This window comes from Aulonocara stuartgranti (genome assembly GCF_965226115.1).
Source record: "Aulonocara stuartgranti genome assembly, chromosome: 8".
Lineage (NCBI taxonomy): Eukaryota > Metazoa > Chordata > Actinopteri > Cichliformes > Cichlidae > Aulonocara > Aulonocara stuartgranti.
The window spans coordinates 27,063,499-27,085,033 of NC_138959.1; the positions used below are offsets into that span (position 1 = coordinate 27,063,499).

At 39.8% G+C, this 21,535-nt stretch overlaps 2 protein-coding genes across 5 annotated transcripts in view; both read right to left on the minus strand.

The window, feature by feature from the left end:
• LOC309713313 (shisa family member 6) overlaps nucleotides 1–1,878 on the minus strand; it is a 76,498-nt gene extending 74,620 nt beyond the window's left edge. For 2 of the 4 annotated variants that reach the window (XM_082544860.1, XM_082544859.1), the window contains exons 1-2: nucleotides 1,656–1,878; nucleotides 373–1,278 (exon numbers count right to left, since the gene is read on the minus strand). In XM_082544860.1, the coding sequence (XP_082400986.1) occupies nucleotides 373–896 (524 nt within the window). In that variant the 5' untranslated portion in view covers nucleotides 897–1,278; nucleotides 1,656–1,878. The remainder of the gene's footprint in view (nucleotides 1–372; nucleotides 1,279–1,655) is intronic. The other 2 variants (XM_082544862.1, XM_082544861.1) reach the window with 1 other exon arrangement.
• Nucleotides 1–21,535, minus strand: part of myocd (myocardin) — a 550,512-nt gene that overhangs the window by 440,316 nt on the left and 88,661 nt on the right. The gene's annotated exons all lie outside the window — the stretch shown is intronic.

Genomic DNA, 21,535 nt, shown 5'->3' on the forward strand with positions numbered 1-21,535 from the left:
CTTTGGTTTTTCTGGGATTTAACATCTGCTGCAGATCGAACACAATTTGATCTGAGAAGTGCTGCCTTTTAGATAACAGTCTGTTCATTCATTCCAGCGCTTTACCAGCCTCATTTTCACTTCGTTAGCGCTGATGGAGAGGAAGAAAACAAGTTGCTTGCTTGAAAAATATCGCATTTGACAGCACTTTGGGCCTGTTTCTTTGACCTTTAGCCCCTGCCTGTAAATGGACTCTACATCTCTGTGCATATTATGGTCTGTCCAGTTATACATATGCATGAAGTGCAAAAGGCAGACTTTTAATATGCAGCTTTGTTTCTTGATTAAAGGGAGCATGTTAAGCAGAATTATTACAGTCTTCCTCCCACTCACCTGTGTATATTCATTTCTTGAGGCGGCTCTGTGGCTTTGTCATATGCAACTTTGGCCGACACTCCCAACACTATGATGAAGGCTATGATCCCACAGGTGATGTAGACCGCCGTGTTGGTCTGATCCATGGAGAGATAGGGATCATTGGTCGGGATGGGGGACGGAGTGGCCGTCTCCAACCAGCCCGGCGTTACGTAGTTCGTGCACGCAGTCTGATCAAGTCGGTCTTTCTTATACTCGCAGCAAAAGCGCAGGAAGCACGTCCCGCAGCAGTACCGGTGATCTGTGTTGTTGCACTCGAACGCACTGTCAAACTGCCCGCTTACATCGAAGTAGCCCTTGCAGGACTCGTGTTTCCTGACGGGCGACGGTTTTGGAGTCTTCTGCGGGACGACCGTGGGGATAGCGGTGGCTTTCGGAGCCTTCCTGGTCGCCGGCTTGGGTTTTTTACCGCCCGTTGCGGCGCTCAAGACGCACAGGGGGTCCAGGTAGATCAGCAGCAATAAAAGGTACCTTATCCCCATGATAATGTGAAGAAGTCTTCCAGTGTTATGTGCTTGCACAGACACTTCAACTCTGGTTAAACGCTCAAAGGTTCAGTCTCGTGCAAGTCTTCCCCTATTCGGTCAGTGTCCTGTGCAGCCGTCATGCTGAATGCAACTCTGTGCGGACTGTTGTCAAGGGCATTCTCTGCAGTTATTATGCAATGGACACACTAAAGCCCATTGCGAGCCTTCGCCGAGTGTAGACAGGAGAGCACAACCATATCTTGACCGGGCTCAGGAACTGACAGCCGCCCGGGCTCTGCGCGTTCTCCCCGCCTCTGCTGAGCTGTTGCGGCGCGTCGCTATCCGAGGTGCTGATATCTGGAGCCCACAGTCAGCTCCGTTAAGAGTCAAAGTTAGGCTGGGGGAACAAATAAAACAAATGAGCTCATTAGGTATTATCCTCACGTCAGAAGCGCGTCATTAATTCATTTTTCTACCCGTATAAATATCCCGACACATTTGAGCCATGAATTTGAGTTCGTTCGTGCAGTTTGCGCGACACCTCGAACTTGATAACATTCCACCCACACATCACAGGATCGTCCAAATGAATCTGGTGTGTTATCTTTATGTTAAGCATCACACCCGAGCATTGCAGTACTAAACTAAACGTGGCGCCAAGAGCATTCCAGTCATTAATTTCAAAGAGGATTCAAAGTAAGTTGACGACTTTTATTTTTCTCGATATATTCACGGTATTTTAATTCGGAGTGGGAGTATGAAAAGCCAGCCTACCTCTGTTAGGATACCCACTGGGGAGTTGCTCTGTGTCTGGGTCTCTGAAAGTCTCTCTCCCTATCTCTCTACTTCTCCTCTCCTCTCCTCCTTCTTGGTTTTCTCCCTCCCTCTTGTCTTACATCACTTCGGTGCTGGCGTCAGAACTCAGCCATGTATCGGTAAATTGCACCCCCGTCTTCTTCTTTTTTCTCCTTCTCCTCCTCCAAGCAAGCCTGGTTATTGGCATTAACACTTCTAAATTAAATGGCTGCACAGACCTCTTGTTCGCTGGCGGTATCCGGCAGCATCCTTCACTCTCCGCATGGGTTGCATGCTTATTCGTGCTTGCAGTCTTCTGCGCAATTTCCTGACCTTTCTGTGCGACTGGCTGTTATCATTTTGTGGCTTAATGTCTGTAAACACGCATTGTTTTCAGGAGGAATCAACACTAAGCTGTGCTCCCGATCACAGTTAACACACTCATTATTCCAGATTAAGTCATTCACGTTGGCACTGTAGCCAAGCCATGGTACCTGGGGGATTGTGGAAAACTGATAGGGCTAAATTACCAGTCAAGTGTGTGTTCAGCACTGTTGCACTGAAATGCACACTTCCACAAACAGATCTCCCTTTTTCTTTTTTAAACGGCGGTCAGGAATGCAAACCGCCCATGCTTTTATTTCCAAATAAACCCCTTCACTAATTAACACACATTCAGCTATAGAAAAAGGCAGGTACAGAGCCGGGTTATAATGAAGAGCTGCATACATCGCTCCTAGCGCTTGAAAGCAGAGTTATACTACACATCATATTCGCACCCAACACTTTCTCGCCTTCTGATGACAAACTGCCAGGGGTGTCTTGACAGCAACAGCTTCAGAAAGGTGTGGAAGCTGCGGGGTGAGAGTGGGACCTTAAATCGCAGTTATCCTCCATAGCTGGAAGCGCACAGCAACGTGAGGAGAATTCAGCGTGTTGTTAATGACGAGTATTTCTGGTAGGCAGCGGGCTGTAATGATGTGAGACAAAGGAGCACTAGTAAAGATCAGACAAGAGAGAATGTTGTGAGAACTTGAAGAGAGAGAAAGAAGAAGAATCGACTAGAAGTGTTTTATTATTTGCAAACCTCATTTGATTACACGTTTATTAAAGTTATAGCTAAGTGCGATTATGTTTGTGGCTTTTATTGCATTTTCAGAAATCCACTCTCCCACACAACATAATTCACAGTGGAAAGACTGAGCAAAGACTTTGGTGGAAAGACTTTGTATGAAGCTACTAACCTTATAGACCTAAATAAGTACACTTTTCTCCCCCCCCCCTTACTTTAACTCCCCGAGTTCTGAAATCCCAATCAGTGAAGACCTACTCTAAGTGTTTCAGAGACAAGCAAAAAGAGAATGTTTTAGTATTTTGTCTTCCAGTTGCCAGTGCATGGAATAACAATTTAAGAAAAAGAGTTGTGTTGAGTTGATGAAATCGAAGCGTTTTGGTGAACTACTTTGGAGATTAAAGAAGCCCACTTAAGAATCTTATTTCAGAGTAATTATTTTTGTTTGTACATCTAATACACTCTGTAGGTGGAATTCAGCAAATATGATGGGGAAGTCTCAGAGTTATTAGAAGAGTGAGACATAGCACTCAAAGAATTCAGAGTAGAAATCTATGGGAAATTTCTAGCAAAGGTAGTAATGACCGTATAAATTCCATGGGGCAAAAGGCCATTTAAAACCTAATTTTAGAGCAGTTCACAAACCTTTTAAGCTGCTTTTATCGGATTTGATAGAACTTGATTCTATACATGCAGCTTCCTGGTAAGTACTGAAATTAAAGATAATTTAAGTAATGGTGGAAAATAAGTGCCTGGAAGTGTTTCAAGAAGTAGAAAATGGGAAGTAGAAAATTATGCATAATTATACTGTATCATGTTGAGTCGTTTGGGGTTCTATTTCTCTCAAGCTCTGTTATTTATGGCTGTGTAAAGTAATGAAACTACAGTTAAACACTGCTTTTGTGTGATTAAGAAGAAATTGACTGAAAATTAAGTGATATTGGCTGAATAACTATAGTATTTAAAATGCTTAAATTCTAAAACCACAGGAATTTTCAAGAATACCATACTTTTAAAGCAGTTTGTATTAGGATTTTCATGTTGAGGATAAATGCAGAGTGGTAATAGATACTCAACAGAGACCGCTGACGTATGTAGGCTTGGAAACTATTTAGGGTCAGCTGTGTAAATGCCCAGTACTAAAATAAATGCATGAGTTAGCTAACTCATGTTTTCTACTGAATATAAATATTTATTTTAATATTTTCTAGTTTATTCAAGTTTTACAATATCCTATTTTAATTTCTTCAGAACTTTAAATATGGATTTTTTTTATTCAAAAAATGTGTTCTAAATATAAAAGACACAATAGTAGTTAAATACATTTGCAAATAGCTGTTTCCCATATGTGTATAAGGTCAAAGAAAAAAAAACACTTAAACAGCATGGTGATAATTTGTCCAATGTTATGTCACAACTGGTTTTACTGCTCTAAAGTGACCAAAAAACCCTGTCTTAAATAAAGGCAAACCACTTTTATGCTCCCATGAAAGATTCAAGAACCTGAAATTCCACTCATGCAGCCATTATTTACAGTCCAACAAGCCTGAACTTCCAAATCATTACAAAACTGGGCATGATTTTTGAATGTGCTGGAAATGAAAAGTTACTCAAAAGGCCTTTGCAGTGAAGTCACGTTGCTGCATTTTATATCTAAATTTTATAGGCCAGGGACAATTGACTACGGTGGAACTCACCATGCTTAAATCAGGGTCAAAATTAAATCAATTATGTATTTATATGTGAAACACTTTGCTTATGAACCATAAAGAATTATCTAAACAAATTACTTAGTATGTCATAAAAGAAAAAAAAGTGGGCTTTATGTATAATTGGGAAATTTTCTGGAGTAAACCTGGACTTGCATCCATGTTGTTGCAGCAATCTACCTCTTCAGCTTCAGCTTTAATTCATTTGAAAGCCTGATGCTTAGTCTTGTCCAGCTGGAAAACTCAAAAACCAGGTTTATTTGTTATCTATCATCCACCCTGGCCTTACTCAGAGTTTCTGTCTGATTTCTCAAACTTTTTATCTGATTTAGTGCTCAGCGCAGATCAAATAATTGTTGTGAGTGATTTTAACATCCATGTAGATGCTAAAAATAACAAGATCAACACATCATTAAGTCTATTATTAAACTCACCCGGCCTCTCTCAAAATGTAAAACAAAAATGTTGTTCTGATGTACAGGATAGATGCCTGAAAGTGCATAAGAATGAACTAAACATAATATCTCCCTGTTGATTTAGATCATGCAAGTGTGGAGCCAGTCAGTGATAACAATAACTTCATCCTCCAGGAACTGTCTGGTTCTATGGAAAATGCCAGTTGGGCTCCACGGTGCCAGACGGTGAGCACTGGGCCCATCGGGTCCTCAAATATCAGTAGCAAAATGGACCTGTAAAAGCATTCTTGTTTTGGTGTTTGTCTCATTGTTGCTCCTGTGGCATCCCTGTTTTTTATTTAACTGACACCAAAGCAGCTGAAACCGATTAACAACCCCTCTGCTACTTAACTGACCAGATCAGTATCACAGAAGTTTCACTTACTTGATGCCATACTCTTGACACTACTCAACTGGACTCTACTCGGTTTCTGTTGTTTTCCATTACAATTGAGTACGTCCTAATGTGTCGTCATAGCAACATGCCCGAAAGTCTGATGACGTCATGTGTATGCAGCACAAACGCAACACAACACAGGACGCCGCTGAGGCCATAATATACATGCTGCTTGGTGTATCACGGGGTTGTTTGTTGCGTTGCCATTTCTCTCATTGTCAGGTTTCAAAAATGGCTAAATTAATTTTCATGAATGAGTCGCTCTCATGACTCACCAACTGACTCCACTGACTTGCCAATCAGTGGATCACCTGTGATTGCTTAGGCCCCCTGAAGTACCTGGTACCAGGTATTACCACCTAATGGAAAACCTTAAAAATCGAGTCGGGATGAGCTGAGCCGAGCCGAGTAGGTACTAGTGGGCTCTCACAGTCCTGTGAGAAACAGTATGAATAAGGAAAAATATTCATTGCATTTTTGGCAACTTTTTGTTAACAACAATGTTAATTTTAGACAAAAAAAAGAGTTTCTTCCATAACATTTTGAAATTATGGCAAGTATTGATCATGTTGATAAAGGTCTCAGAAACTCATGTATCAAATATGATACAAAGGACATTATAGGATTAATCCCAGATACAGATACTGCAGCTGAAAAGAGAAAAAACCTGGCGCACCAGTTGTGGATGAATCAAAAGTAAAAAGTAGTCAACAACAAATATATCATTTACCTTCATAAAAGTAATGTTTAAAAGAAAAAAGGAAGAAAAGAGAACGGGAGACAGTAGCTGTTTCAGGGAGTCGCTGAACCTTTATTAACATAACATATATTTTCCAACCATTTTTTTAAAACCCTTTTAATCCTCATCACTTTAAATAAATCCAGTTCTAATCCTAATTATCAGACTATGTAATTTAAAAAATGCTTTTCTCTGTAGTGTCCAAATTTAGGATTAGGATCACTGATGATTACTGAGAGTTTTACTTGAGTCTTTCTTAGGGTTACGTCACAGTAAGAATGTTTTCTTTAAAAACAGGGGTAGGGTTTCAGGGCTAGGGTTATTCATCAATACCCGAGACCTCAGAGGGTTAAGAGAGTCTACAATTCTTGATTCTGAACTATGATATCACAAGGAAACTGACTATAAAGTTGCATTAATCCATATCTTTCAGCACTCCCCACCAGAAATGCACAGGAACTGCAAGATCAGATAACATCGCTGCAAATGGAAGTCATCTGACCACCACCTTGCTGTTCCATGACATTTTTTATGAAGCACACAAACCCGCTTACGACTTCTGCATAAGCTGAGAGCAGAAGACTTTTCCTGACTGTGTCACTTCCAGTGCTGTCATCTTTCCGTTTCCTCCCCTCCCTGCTTGTCCTCCAGAGGAAATACTGTAGGAAGGTGGAATGCCAGTTCTCATTAGAAAAGGGATTTCAAAAACTCCCTGACAGAAACAGCATGGGGGGAAAAATGCTTTGCATAAGCATATTTTTTCCACTATCACCAGTGGTGTGACTGGCAGCAGGTTAGGGTACCAAAAGATCCTAATTTAAAGTCTAAGCCTCTCCTATAAAACTTACAGTACTGTATCTCCTGAATAGATTAGCACATCAGGCTGACGTTGATAGACTGAGTCAGGAGGTAGATTTGCCCCTCAGGAGAGAAATAGAAAGACTTTTTGAATAGAAGTTTTCTTTTTTTTAATTTAGGACATATCAAATATTTCACTCAGTATAGGTTTAGCACACTGAGTGACATGCAGTGAAGAGAGAGAGACTGTGATGATATTTGTGTCTGAATCTCAAACCAACAATGCTGCTGATTGGGAGGCTGAGAAGCAGTTGCTTGGTAACCACGTTTTACGATGCCATCCATACTTGTGATGAAAAATTTAAAACTACTCAATACTGAACTATTCTCTGGGACTTTGACATAAGATATAGATGGTGCTTTGAAACATATGGATTAGGACACCAAGCTGAGCATCAAAGAAAAATACACAGTGGTGCAAAACATACAAATACACAGTAGGAGTTCAGAGTGTACTCTGTTTCCATGAGTCGCAATTCATATTGCTGTATCCCCAAACGCACAAATGCATATGCGGAGGGTAGTGTTTTAACCTAAACCTTGTACTTTCTGTGTGCTGTGGTTTGTGACCAAGTGGGATGATGTTCCATTAATGTTTCAGATCCATTTCTGTTCCTGCAATAAACATGATTGAAGATGCATCTTGCATAAGGCTGCATTTGGCATCATTACTACATCCCATTACTGGTGGTGTCATAACTGTATTAATGTTTGATTTGGTTTTGGTGGCATATGTTTTTTACAGGTTTGTTGTCATGGTCGTTGTAATTATTCTTTTGGATTTCCTGCATGTTGAAGGTTTTCCTTTTTTCATTTGCCTCCTGTCTTTCCCCAGTTTGCATCTCATATTTTTCTCTGTGTTTATTCTTGGTCTCTTTCCCAGTTTACCACAGTCTTTATTTTGAAGGTTTATGCCTCATCTGCGTTTTATTGCTTTTTATTCACTAACACTTGTTAGTGAATAATTGAGTTTACCTATTCCTTACTAACCTTCTCTACCTTGTGTATATCTAACTTTTGTCTACTCCAGGAGCCCTTGTCAGGTCCTTGTCATCTTTTTTTGCAGTTTTCGTATTTTTCCAGTTGTTTCTATGCCATGTGCTCTTAGATTTTGAATGTCTCAGACTTCAGATCATAATGTGAACACCAAGGAGAGACATTACTACTGGTAATTCCTATGTTATATGTTTTAACTGGCTTCCTAATATTAACCATGGGTTTTAGGGATGTGCACAACTAAAAGGGTCAGCTGAATGACATCTAAAATCATGTCTGTTTTGTTGTTAAATTGAAATACAGTTCCATTCATAACCATCTCATCAAACCAGTTTGTGATAACATTCCAATACATAAGTGTAATATGCTAGGAAGGATGATTGTTGGTGCTAGGACTAGTGTCAGCAACACTCAGAAAACAAATATTAGAATCATGAGGAGTTACATATTCCAAAGAACTTAAAATAGGATTTTTCTAAATGATGAATGTGAATAACTTCTTAAAATCACTCTTAAATATATATATATACAACATATGTGTGGACAATGTTTAAATTTTGAAAAAGGAGACTAAAGTGGGCTTCAGGGTGGGCCTGCCTTGTGATTTACAAGTTGCTACCAAATGAGTGCAGTGTTGGCCAGTTTCTAAGTATAGTCCACCTCACAAAAATGCTCAGCTTCAGACTTCACTACACTTTACTAATGTCACAATGGCTTCATCCATGTTTTATACACAGTCTGGGTTCTTGTCCTTAAGGTAATAACACCATCATATGTTTTAGATACATATGACCACTACTGGCGGCCTAACTTTAAAACATGTGTAGCTCAGAACAGTTTGCATAAAGCACCAATGGGGTCATTTTCTTGGAGAGTACAGTCTTACATCCCAAGCATGAATATATGCTGGTCCCATCAAGTTTATTTTAACCTCCTAGGACCTGGTGTCCACATATGTGGACATCACATTTTGGGTTATTTAGACCAAAATACTCAATTTTGCTCTACAAGGGCCTGATATCCACTTACGAGGACATTATACTGCTACTGTTCTATCGAAGTTTTAAACAAATATCCTCATATGTGGCTCTCATTTTTCTTTGTAACAACAATCAGGTAAAAAAAATCTGGTTATTCTTTGTTTTTACATTCATTGGGTCCCAATCAGCCCAAATATCAAAGAGAAATTAAAAATGCATGCCGTGGAAGAGTTCGGGTCTTAGGAGGTTAAACCTTTCTTAAGCACTTTGTGTTGTAAAAGGTGTTATATAAATAAACTTTACTCATTACTAAAGTTCAGTTTAATTTAATTCTATTTATCTACCAGCTATATACTGTATAATAAACACCATACAATTTTAAAGCAAAAATCCACTACAGGCAACTGCAAGTGACAAATAAAGGCTCATTCATCATCATCATCATCATCATCATCATCGTGCAACAATCACACAATCATCCACAAGCAAGCTCTTGGTGACACTAAGGAGGTGGAACTCCCTTTCAACAGAAAGAAACCTCTGGCAGAACCAGGCCCAGGCAGGAAAAGCCATCTACCATGACTGCCTGTGACGTGTAGGGAAAGAGAAGACAAGAAAGGAAAGCATAGACACAAGAACAAAAAACACAAAGAAGAGTGATAAGACAAAATCTAATGAAATGTAGTATAGTGAGGAAGGCACACTTAATGCATCATGGGAACTGCCACAGCAGCCTTAGTCTAAAGGACCCAAATGCATTCTCACAGGCAGGCACATGTAAACAAAAAGCAAACCTTTAATTAGGCTGCTGTCAGATTTACCAAGAGTTACCAAGTCCGTGACATGAAGAGGCAAACTAAAGCCCCAGTACTTCATAAACTGGCAAAGAACGAGAGGATGACAACAGCGAGACGAGACTGAAGGCAAGACTGCACTACTAAAACACAAAAACAGTGATTAGGGAATTGACCACTGGTGGGTAATCAGAGGCAGGTGAAGATAATCAAAGACATTGACACATGAGGCAGAAAGTAGAGCTAAACACAAGACACTAGAGAAAAGTAACTACAATAATCAAAGGGAAAAATACAGACACAAAAATGAACTTAATAAGGGAGCTGATGAGACAGGAAACACCCGAGAGAATAAAATGAACTCCAATAGAAACTAGAAGTAAAAACCAAAGTGTCAGCATACATGAAATTCAGGGAATGAACAATAATTAAAGAGAACATTTTAAATACAGAATATCAAGTACAATAAACTGCACACCCTGTGGAAAACCCAGGGATTATTACAGTAGTAGTATAATCCTATAATGCCCTTTGTATCATATTTGATACGTGAGTTTTTGAGACCTCTATCTCACCAACATGATTAATACTTGCCATAATTTCAAAATGTTATGGACAAAACTCTTTTTTTTTTGTCTAAAATTAACACTGTTGTTAAAAGAAAAGTTGCCAAAAACGCTTTATGTATCAAATGCGATACAAAAAATATAATAAACATCACCCAGTCTATAAACTTTATCAGAAAGGAAAGTTTTCAATATGCACCATTGACAGGGTGCATATTGGACAGGGTGCTGCTTAATTAATATTAAATGTTGGAATATTCCTTAAAACTGTTACAGACAGGGTCTTTAGTTATTGTGCAGCTCCATTGTTTAATATACTTGACTCATGTGTCTGTTAGTGTTGCGTTAAACAATTATAATGAAGTAAAAGTACAAATTCAGGGTTTTGTTAAAATCTGTTAAGAATCAACAGCATCTCTGTTTGTGTAGTCATAATGGTGAGTTAGAAATTTTCACAGTGACCAGCCGAGCGGAATAAAGACTGATTTTTTGAGTGCCTTGGTTTTCTCGCTTTCTTTTTCTTGTGTAATTTTAAGCTTGCAATCATGACTAGCCATGCAGAATAAAGGCTTCGGATACATTTGTTTCAAGTGCCATGGCTTTCTCTTTTTTTCCCACATGGCTGCCAAGAGACCTTTTTGACACTGAAAAGCAATGAACTTTACCATCACTTGAGTCAGGGAAAAAATAAGCCTTTTATTTGCTTGTGAAATGACCTGATCGGTGTCATGACCACACTATGCATTACCTGAATGTGGAAGAAACAGAGAGATGGGCTGAAGGAGTAGAATTATACAATCCAAGACTTTGCTGTTACAGCACTGACAAACCAGTGAAGCGCGGCCCTGTATGAGCAGGACACCATTGTTCTTGACTCCTCTTTCTCTCTCTCCAGGGGCCAATCCTTTATACATGCCATGTTCTTCTGCCATTACCATGACCCAATTTCTTTTGAAAACCGTGTTTCCCAAATTGCAGAAAGAGCCGGTGCTGGTACAGGAGCTTTCAAGAGAAACTGTCCCCTTGAGTTTAACTATGCGTGCTGCTGAGTCTTACTCCAGAAAGTGCTTTGTTAGGAATTTCTGATAATGCTTCATTTTTTGCCCACAGGGCTACAAGTTTGAGCCATCGGCTTTAAGCTGGTGGAGTGTGGCGCAAACTAAAACCCAGACAGATTCTCTAATATGGAAACAGAACACTTCCCAACAAGATGGTGTTTCTAATGTCGTGTATGGCTGCTTTATCCTCACATGACGTCAGCAAAAATAGAAATACATGTTCTGTATGGTGTGCTAATGCCAAGTAAAATTAAGTGAATACATGCACCACTTTTGGGAGTGATGAAACACTTTAACCCTGTCAGTATTTTTCTTAGCTTTCAGCTGTTTGCTAGCTGTCTCATGAAGATGAATACTGTGGCAGCTCTAGAGTAATGGCACTTGCCAGCATGCTGTCATCACTTCCCATAACTGTCTTGTTAGTCTAAAATCCTGTCCCCGCACCAGCGCTGGCACGCCATAATATCTCACTAATTTACAGCCAGACTTACAAGTGAATGAGCCCGTTTGATGTTCAGTGTTGGCTTTTGATCAGGGCTGTATATTCAGAGCTCTCAGTGGTTGGGGTTATAAATGATTATTACTGAAGTGCCGCTTTGTAGAATGTAATGAATGGGAGTTGATGGTGTAGTGGAAGTGCCTGGGGATTGGTAGCCCATATAGGAATTGGAAGAGTTCTTTCAAAGTGCAGTCAATTACAGAATATAATAATCATCTGCTGTCGTCATCAGGGAATCTTGGGATATTCCAACTGTATGCTGTAAAACACTGTAAAAAGAAACTGCAAAGTGAAATTGTTGATTTCAATTTCATGACATTATCATGAATCAAAGATATACATTTGGACAACAGAGTGAAGCAGGGATGGATTTAGATTGGGGTGTGCAAATAGCTAGCTCTTTAGAGCTCAATTAATGGATATTTTTGTGTAAACAATGGTTCAAATAACAGTATGCAATGTGGTTACTCACTCACTCGTGCAGTTTTTACTAGCTTGCTGCTCATTATTTGCTTTTTATAGCGTAGAATTTAAAGGTTTTGATTTGGTCCCTGAACTCGTATGACTATTTCTAATTTAATAAATTTACTGTATAGTACCTGGCAAGTACCAAATAGAAAATAGTTAGCAAAAATTAATGAAAAAGTGAACCACTGAAATGCAAAATGGGCAGAGGATGTCAGTTAATGCATCATTGAAGTTTTATAATACTCACACTTGTGGTCACTGATTCTAATGGTCATTGCACATCAAAGAATTCCATAACAAATCACTTGAGTATTGACCACTAGGAGGAACAAATACTCTTTGAGTTTGTGTTTTGTGTTAACTCTATCAAAAATGTACGGAAGAGAATTAGAGCCACTGAAAAAAAACGTTTTGTACTACAATGCCTTTTTTTTATCCTGCTAGATGAGGAACACTTAACAAGTATGATTCTTTTAAAAAACAAGAGACACAGTCAGTGTTGAGGAGTAACGGAATACATGTACCGCCGTTACGCATTTAAAGTGCAAAATACGAGTAATTGTATTCTGTTACAGTTACCATTTAAAAAGGTGGTATTCAGAATACAGTTACTTTGTTGATATAAAGGGATTACATGGCGGTCTTTTCCTGTTTCATATGCTAGGCTATGCCCTCTCTATTTTTGGTAATTCCACGCCGGTGGAAATGCAAACAAAACACGCATTAAGAGGCTCAAATGCCTGTGTCTCAATCTCGCGTCTCATAATGCCGTGAAGAAATATTTTTAAAAATTATTTAATATGAAGGCAATAGGCAGAGCGTTACAGGCTTCGCCCTAGAGAATGTAGCCTGATGGGCAGTGTAGTCGTGCTGCAGGGAGAATGGACTGCCATACCCGTTATGTGTCTGTGAGTGCGAGGAGGGAGAAAAAGGAGAGTGTAAATGTACGAGTTGTCATCGAGCAGAAACGGGAGCTGGAAGCATGTAAATATAATAATAACCACTGCAGCCAAGAAGAGTGCCTGACGAGCCCAGTTGTAAGTAAGCTATTAAGACTCAACTGTACGCTGTGTTCGTGTTTTCCTCCGAAACAATAAGTTTCGTTGGAGCAGCCTTTCAACGCCTCTCTCTGTCTCTCGCTAGCAAAGTTGACCCAGGCAACAAAGTAAAGCTAGTTTTCAGCTACAAGCCCGTATTAGCCAGAGGTCCCTTTACTACGATTCGGAGTCTCGGACATGTTTTATATATGCACGGAATAGTTTTCTATACGAGATCACTTCAAAAAGTGCAGCCTTACCTAATGTCCACCCTACAGTTACTCATTTTATATTAACATTTAAAAATTTAGTTGGTATTGGTAGTAACCTTCAGTAAAAGTAATAATTCACATTCATGTAGTTGTAAAAAAGCACAATAATATATTAAGTAATCCAAAGTATTCTGAATACGTTACTCTCATTGAGTAACGTAACGGAATACGTTACAAAATACATTTTGGGGCATGTATTCTGTAATCTGTAGTGGAATACATTTTAAAAGTAACCTTCCCAACACTGGACACAGTAGAGACAAGGGTGCGACAAACTAGCAAGAGTCCTTATATTTGGAATGAAAAGTGTGTATGTAGGTGTGTGTGTGAGTACGGTGTGTGCATGCATAACTTTGTTTCTGTGCACCTGCACGTAGTGTTATTATAGAATGGCAAGCCAAGAGGCCAATAAACTAAAATGAGTCTTACAGGTACTGTTACTGCAGTCGTTGTCGTCTCCATCACAAGTGTGTGTGTGTGTGTGTGTGTGTGTGTGTGTGTGTGTGTGTGTGTGTGTGTGTGTGTGTGCGGGTTGGGTGGGGGGGTGATTACATATTTGAGTCTTAGTTTTTGTTCTGTGCTCCTTAAGTAAAATTCATTTGACTTTCAGTGTGTTCTGGGAATCCAAAGCAACATCCCAAGAAGGTACCAGGAAGTCACATACCAGAATGTTGTACTCTAAAAGTTACGGGAAACGCACTGAGGCCCTGCAAATCATGTCAATGCGTCCCAGAGGATGACTTTTCCAGATGCCTCTGTTTTCCTCTTCACTGATGCATTACGGCATTTGTGGGTGTGCGTTTGTGTGTATCATAGCTTGTGCATGGATGTGTAGAAGTGGGTCACAGCTGCCAATATAAGGGTATTTTTGCAAAGCAGGGTCTTTCCATGAGCAGGGAGCATCAACCTTGTCCCCTGCTTGTCCTCATCCAGCCCAGCTTCAAAATACATGTCCTCTCCTATGGAAGCAAGAGGAAGACAGTGGCAATAGCAAAGCATAAATTTTCCAAATAGGCTGTAATATTGATGCACGTCCTTCCCTCTATCTTTTAGGTATCCCTGTATTTCTCTTTGATATCTGCTTTGTCTCCTCAGACCAAGCAAAGCTTGTTTCCTAGGTTGGCCTTATCTTTGTTGTTGAGGAAAATTTAATTTAGTCTTGTATTTCCAATTTCTGCATAGACTATGGTCTGAAAATATTTGCAGAATATTCTGCTTCTGTGTTTTATTCAAACATACTTCTGTTAATGATAAACCACAAGGTTTCTGTGTGTATGTGAAGATTTAATTATATTAGGATACCAAATACAACTAACGAGTGTCTGTGAAGGTTCTCAGTCATCCATGACTACAACTAACGAGCACCTCACCCTGTGCACCCTGTGTCTTTCTTCACTCTGGCTTTCTTTTATTTTTTCACCTAATTACACAAGCATCCACATGAAAAGCAAGTTAAATAACTTACTTCTGTTGGCTCGTTCCCCATTTTTCCTTTTCCCTACCACTAGTTATAGGCTTACATAATCAAATAGCTTCAGTGAGACATATGCTTATGAAAGGTTCAAAGAGGTGAGCGTTCACAAAATTGAGATAGCACCTCACACATTATTTATCGAGCCTGACACTTTCACATCAGAACAGTAAGTGACGGTCAACATTATCAGTGTAGTTTTCCAGCTCATTACCTGGAGTTCCTTCAAACACTGCACCTCTTCTGGGAGAGATTTTTATGTTATGTAGTGGATCTCCCAGGCTACGGAGAAAAAAACCATCATATGAATTCAGCAACATTGTGGACATGATAGCCAATGCTGCTATAAACTGTTCAGACTACTCCCATCAGGAAGGAGGTTCTGCAGCATCTGGTCCCGTACCAGCAGACTGAGAGACAGCTTCTTCCACCAGGCCATCAGACTGCTGAACACGTCATAGACACCTCAGCTTCACTACTGGAACTTTAACATTATGCACTCCATACTGTACAGTAATGCCACTGTTTTGCACATGTCTCAACTCTGTATATTTTTATATATTTTATTTATTGTTTACTCTATTTAATTTGTAAAATATGTGTACACACACACACCCACACGTAGAAAAATATTTAGTATACACATCCAGAAATGCATATACTATTATATATTGTACATATATTTATTAGTTTCAGATGTAGCCATTCTTGTATTTTGCTTGTTTACATTATTGTATTTTGCACAACTCTGTTGCTTGTGAAGCTCGCATACAAGAATTTCACTCACATGTGCTGTACCAATGTACCTGCACATGTGATGTGACAATAAAAGTGATTTGATTTGATTTGCTAGCAACGATCTTCATGTTATTGTTTGTAGGATCCTAATGAGTATTCTAGGTGTCACTGCCGGGATGGCTGATGTGTTTGTGGTGTGGACCCAAAAGCAGACATGGAAGAGAAAACTAAGTATAACAAAAGGCAAGCCGTTTGTTTTGGCGGAAAAACTCAAAACAAGGCAAAGTGAAACTGGGGGAAAAACTAAACTAACCTGAACTGGGACAACCGACTGTTTCAGGCTCAGAAGAGTTAAAGTCAGCTAAGACTGTTTGTTTTAAGACTGATTGCTTGTCAGTCATAAAGGAGACATAGAAGAAACATAAACTAGACTAAAAGTCAACTAAGACAAACTAATAATAGTACTAGAACTTAACATTATCTCAATATATAATAAGCAATGAAAATACAAAACTGAAAAATGCTGGATCACAGATCCAGCCCCCTGACACTGGGCTCTCTATTTCTCATAGAAAATTGTTTCATTTGACCCTATGTTTTTTAAGTTTTAATCTTTGCCTTTGAGTTCAATCAAAAAAGATATGGTCCGCAGCATGCAGACCTGCAAATTGCCAATATTTAATTTAATGTTATGACCAGCTAAACCAGAGGGAAGTGGACCCAAGTGCAAGACCCAGACAAGAACAGGCAAAAGAGTGGAACTGAGTAGAACATTCTTTATTAACACACAGACATGATTTGGTTTAAGTACATGCAAGAGATCCAGCAATGTTTTGAACAGGCTTTAGCTACATTACATTAAAATAGATGGTAACATTTTTAGCCATAGACAGGCTCCCACACAGCACAATGGTGGCCTTACTAATTTTCTAATCTTCACATTTTTGCAGTGCCTTTTATTTCTGAACACTATGCCAAACACACAACTAAATTCAAAAGGCCTGATGCTAATGCCACTTTGCTGACTAAATATCTAATTAAGCTAGTCAGCTAAGCTAACAGTTGTCTGTACTCTTTTTCTTTCAGAAAATAAAACAGGTCAAAACAATTAGACGTAATTTCTGACGTCAACAAGGGAAGATGGATGTTTCTAATGTCTATGCTAATCCATGAAGGTACCAATAATGAGCCACTAAACTTACGTTAAGGTAGAAAAAAGATGGGAAAAAAATAAGAGAGAAAACAGAAACAGAGCGACAGTGAGATCAAAGTTTGTACCCATGAGTGATGCAGGGAAACAGCCTCTTCTGCTTGGATGGCCACATCAAACACAGCCACAGCTGTGCTGAGTTGGCTTTGTATTACTGTAAGCGTGGATGTGCATGGATTGGATGCATGCATGCATGCATTATTGTTTACATGGATATATACTTTTGTATAATTAAACTTTTTGAACTGTATAATACAGTATATTTGTGAATTGTGTGAAAGGTGTGTGTATGTTTTCTTTCTGTGTGTGGATAACAAACAGTAGCTTCTCTGCAGATACTATAGTCAGTGAGTTCCTGAGTGTGACCTTCACTATGGGTCCATGTAAGAATGGCGTCTGCTTTCTGACACTGCCTCTCTCTCTCTTTCCTAGGGTCTTTCCAGCACGGGGTCCGCTGCATGGCTCTGTCTTCTCCATTTGGATCAGTCTTGCGTGTTCTCTGGGGCGAGATCCACTGCGCGCATGTCTTCGGTGATTGCGTCCATCCACCGCTTCTTTGGTCTTCCTCGCGGTCGGCCACCGAGACCAGGGACCCGAGGTATTTGAATTGGGTGGTCTTCTTTAACTCCTGGCCGTCGATCTGGATCGATCCCGGAGTCTGATGGCCACATTCTAGATACTCCATCTTGTTGGCGTTCAGGCGCATTCCACTTTCTTCCAGCCAGTCCTACTATTCTTGCGACTGCTCTTAGATGGGCAGGCAGTCTGGGTCTGCAAGTGCCATATCATCTGCGTAAAGGAGTCTCCAGGGTATTGGTGATTGTAGGTCAGTCGTCACTGTGTCCATGCAGAGGATGAACAGCAGGGGTGACAGGGCTGAGCCTTGGTGGACGCCGAGGCTCAGCCCTGTCACCCCTGCTGGCAGGCAGTGTCACTGAAATGATGGGTTGGGCTGAACAGTGTAACCACTATGACTATGCATTGAATGTGCAGATGAACAACAACATTAAATACCATCTGCTCAATATTGTTTAGGTACCCTTGCTCTGTCAGCAGTCTAGAGATAACGAGTGGTTTAACTTGGAGAATTTCAAATGCAAATTGATAAATGCTAAATGTGTGTATTTGTTGTCCTAAAAGTGTGCATTTTGTAAGTTTTACTTGTTATGATTATTCATGTTTGGAGTCTTGGGGAACTAAAGCAGGTACATGAAATTCACCTTCTATTTATTTGAATATTTACACATGTGGTTTTCTTGCTGTGACATGTCCAAAAAAAACACTCACTGAAAAGGTATATGTTTATAAGCTGCTAAATAATTTATACCCGGAAAAAGAAAAGACGATCATGCTACTTTAACCCCTAGGTGTCATGATATCAACTGAAAACTGATTATTTCTACACATTAAAAACAATAACAATTAATATCCTGAAAACCATGTGTATACAGTAAAACACATCTGCTAAATATTGCATCATACAGAGGCTCTGGATAATTCATCATGATGAAATATTAACAGCTGCTTATATACGTAAAATGTTCAAAAATAACCCAGGAGCCTAGAATACATTGTGATTCAACGCCTGGAAGAACACTGCAAACAGAGGTTCTTAGACTTGTGAGGAGTCCTGACAAAGATAGTATTATTTTGTTGTTGTTTTGGGGATTTTTTCTTTTCAAATACCTGCCAGACAAAGTCCCTCTTCTCTAGACCTAGCATGTTACAAAGATGAAGGACAGAGAAATGGCTCACTCATTCCAAATATCACCCACCTCACCAACACAGCAGTGACATTAGACCTACTAGCCACTGACCATTGCATTCTTCTTTTTCTTCTTCTTCCAGTATTGTTCCAATTCAATTCAATTCTATTCTATTGATATAGCGCCAAATCACAACAAAAGTCGCCTCAAGGCACTTCATAGATACAGAGAAAAACCCAACAATCATATGACCCCCTATGAGCAAGCACTTTGGCGACAGTGGGAAGGAAAAACTCCCTTTTAACAGGAAGAAACCTCCGGCAGAACCAGGCTCAGGGAGGGGCGGGGCCATCTGCTGCGACCGGTTGGGGTGAGAGAAGGAAGACAGGATAAAAGACATGCTGTGGAAGAGAGACAGAGATTAATAACAGATATGATTCAATGCAGAGGTCTATTAATACATAGTGAGTGAGAAAGGTGACTGGAAAGGAAGAACTCAATGCATCATGGGAATCCCCCGGCAGCCTACGTCTATTGCAGCATAACTAAGGGAGGATTCAGGGTCACCTGGTCCAGCCCTAACTATATGCTTTAGCAAAAAGGAAAGTTTTAAGCCTAATCTTGAAAGTTGAGATAGTGTCTGTCTCCCGAATCCAAACTGGAAGCTGGTTCCACAGAAGAGGGGCCTGAAAACTGAAGGCTCTGCCTCCCATTCTACTTTTAAATACTCTAGGAACAACAAGTAGGCCTGCAGAGCGAGAGCGAAGTGCTCTAATAGGGTGATATGGTACTACAAGTCATTAAGATAAGATGGGGCCTGATTATTTAAGACCTTGCATGTGAGGAGCAGGATTTTGAATTCAATTCTGGATTTAACAGGAAGCCAATGAAGGGAAGCCAAAACAGAAGAAACATGCTCTCTCTTTCTAGTCCCTGTCAGGACTCTTGCTGCAGCATTTTGGATTAGCTGAAGGCTTTTCAGTGAGTTTTTTGGACATCCTGATAATAATGAATTGCAGTCGTCCAGCCTGGAAGTAATAAATGCATGAACTAGTTTTTCAGCGTCACTCTGAGACAGGATATTTCTAATTTTAGAGATGTTGCGCAAATGGAAGAAAGCAGTCTTACATATTTGTTTAATATGTGCGTTGAAGGACATGTCCTGGTCAAAAATGACTCCAAGGTTCCTCACAGTGTTACTGGAGGCCAAGGTAATGCCATCCAGAGTAAGAATCTGGTTAAATACCATATTTCTAGGCTTTTCAGGGCCGAGTACAATAACCTCAGTTTGATCTGATTTAAGAAGCAGAAAGTTAGCGGCCATCCAGGTCTTTATGTCTTTAAGACATTCCTGCAGTTTAACTAATTGGTGTGTGTTATCTGGCTTCATGGACAGATAGAGCTGGGTGTCATCTGCATAGCAGTGAAAATTTATGCTATGTCTTCTAATGATACTGCCTAAGGGAAACATGTATAGTGTAAACAGAACTGGTCCTAGCACTGAACCCTGTGGAACTCCATAATTAATCTCAGTGTCTGAAGAGGACTCTCCATTTACATGTTCCATCTTCATCCTTGGTGTGGCTGTTGTTCTCCTGCTGTTACCTTGCAAGTGAGAGTACACCTTGGATAGTTCAGTGGCTACATGTGTCTAAAATCAAGCACCTAGCCATGCACACTTATTCTACAACCATTTGTAAAAGAATGGGTGGTTCTCAGGAGCAGTGAATTCCAGCATGGTACTGTGAAAGGATGCCACTAGTGAAACAAAAATCAGTGGTCATTACAATTTGCATATTAATAATCAAGAAACTGATCTCACAGCCCATTGTTCACCAGTGGTGTTAGTTTCAGTCATTATGCAGATGTACTCTTTATAAGGTTGGGGAAACCTGCTGACACTGAAGAAGTCACTTTGGATAAGTGACAAAATGTTTCTCCCAATGAACAGAATCAACTTTTTGGGATTTCCTTACCTGGATGATTGAGCATGCATCAAGACATTAATTAAACCAATTAAATTAATCAAAATCCTTTTTCTTGAATTTCCAGTTTTCATTATGTAATGTCTTTAATTCATCAACAGCAGGTCATTTATCCAGAAAAACATGCTTCCGATAAACAGTTCTGTCAGTGAATGTTTTCAAACATTCATTCCCGCTCTGAAGTTGATACCCTATCCTTCTAGAGTCACACGAGGTGCGTTGGTTCTCAGCTTTATTTCAGATGCTGGGACACTGCTCCCAGTTTGCTCCGAGGACCACTCCAACATGAGTGATCTCACACTTGAGATGGGATGCAATCTGTCTTTTCCCAGGGCTCTTTGTCTAATACTACTAATTAGAGAAAGAGAGAAAAGGGTCAGTCCTCTCTGTGTGTTCTTTGTATACACCCCCCCTCCTCTCTCTACTCCTCTCACTCTACCAATTACTGGATTAGAAGGCATACTACCGGGAGTCACTTAGAAACCCAGGCCCACATGTGCTGTCATTAACAATATAAGGATAATGGTGACTGTAACACAGCCTTGAAGAGCCCTTTGGTTTGTGACCAAAGTTGGCCATTAGCTGATTACTGCAGTTAATGCAGAACAACGAGAAAATCAAGGCCTTTACTCTTATGTACTCCTACAACAGAGATATCAGCACAAGAAACAGAGAAACAGAATATACAAACTTCACCGGAGTGTGTGAATAGCTTTAATGTGTACACTTTACAGAGGAGAAGACACATTTTACTTTCAGCGATTCAAGCAATCGGTTTCTTAATTACTTTTTAAAGAAAGCAATCCATTACATTGAGCATGTTAAGTGAGTCAGTGAGACAGCAGAGAG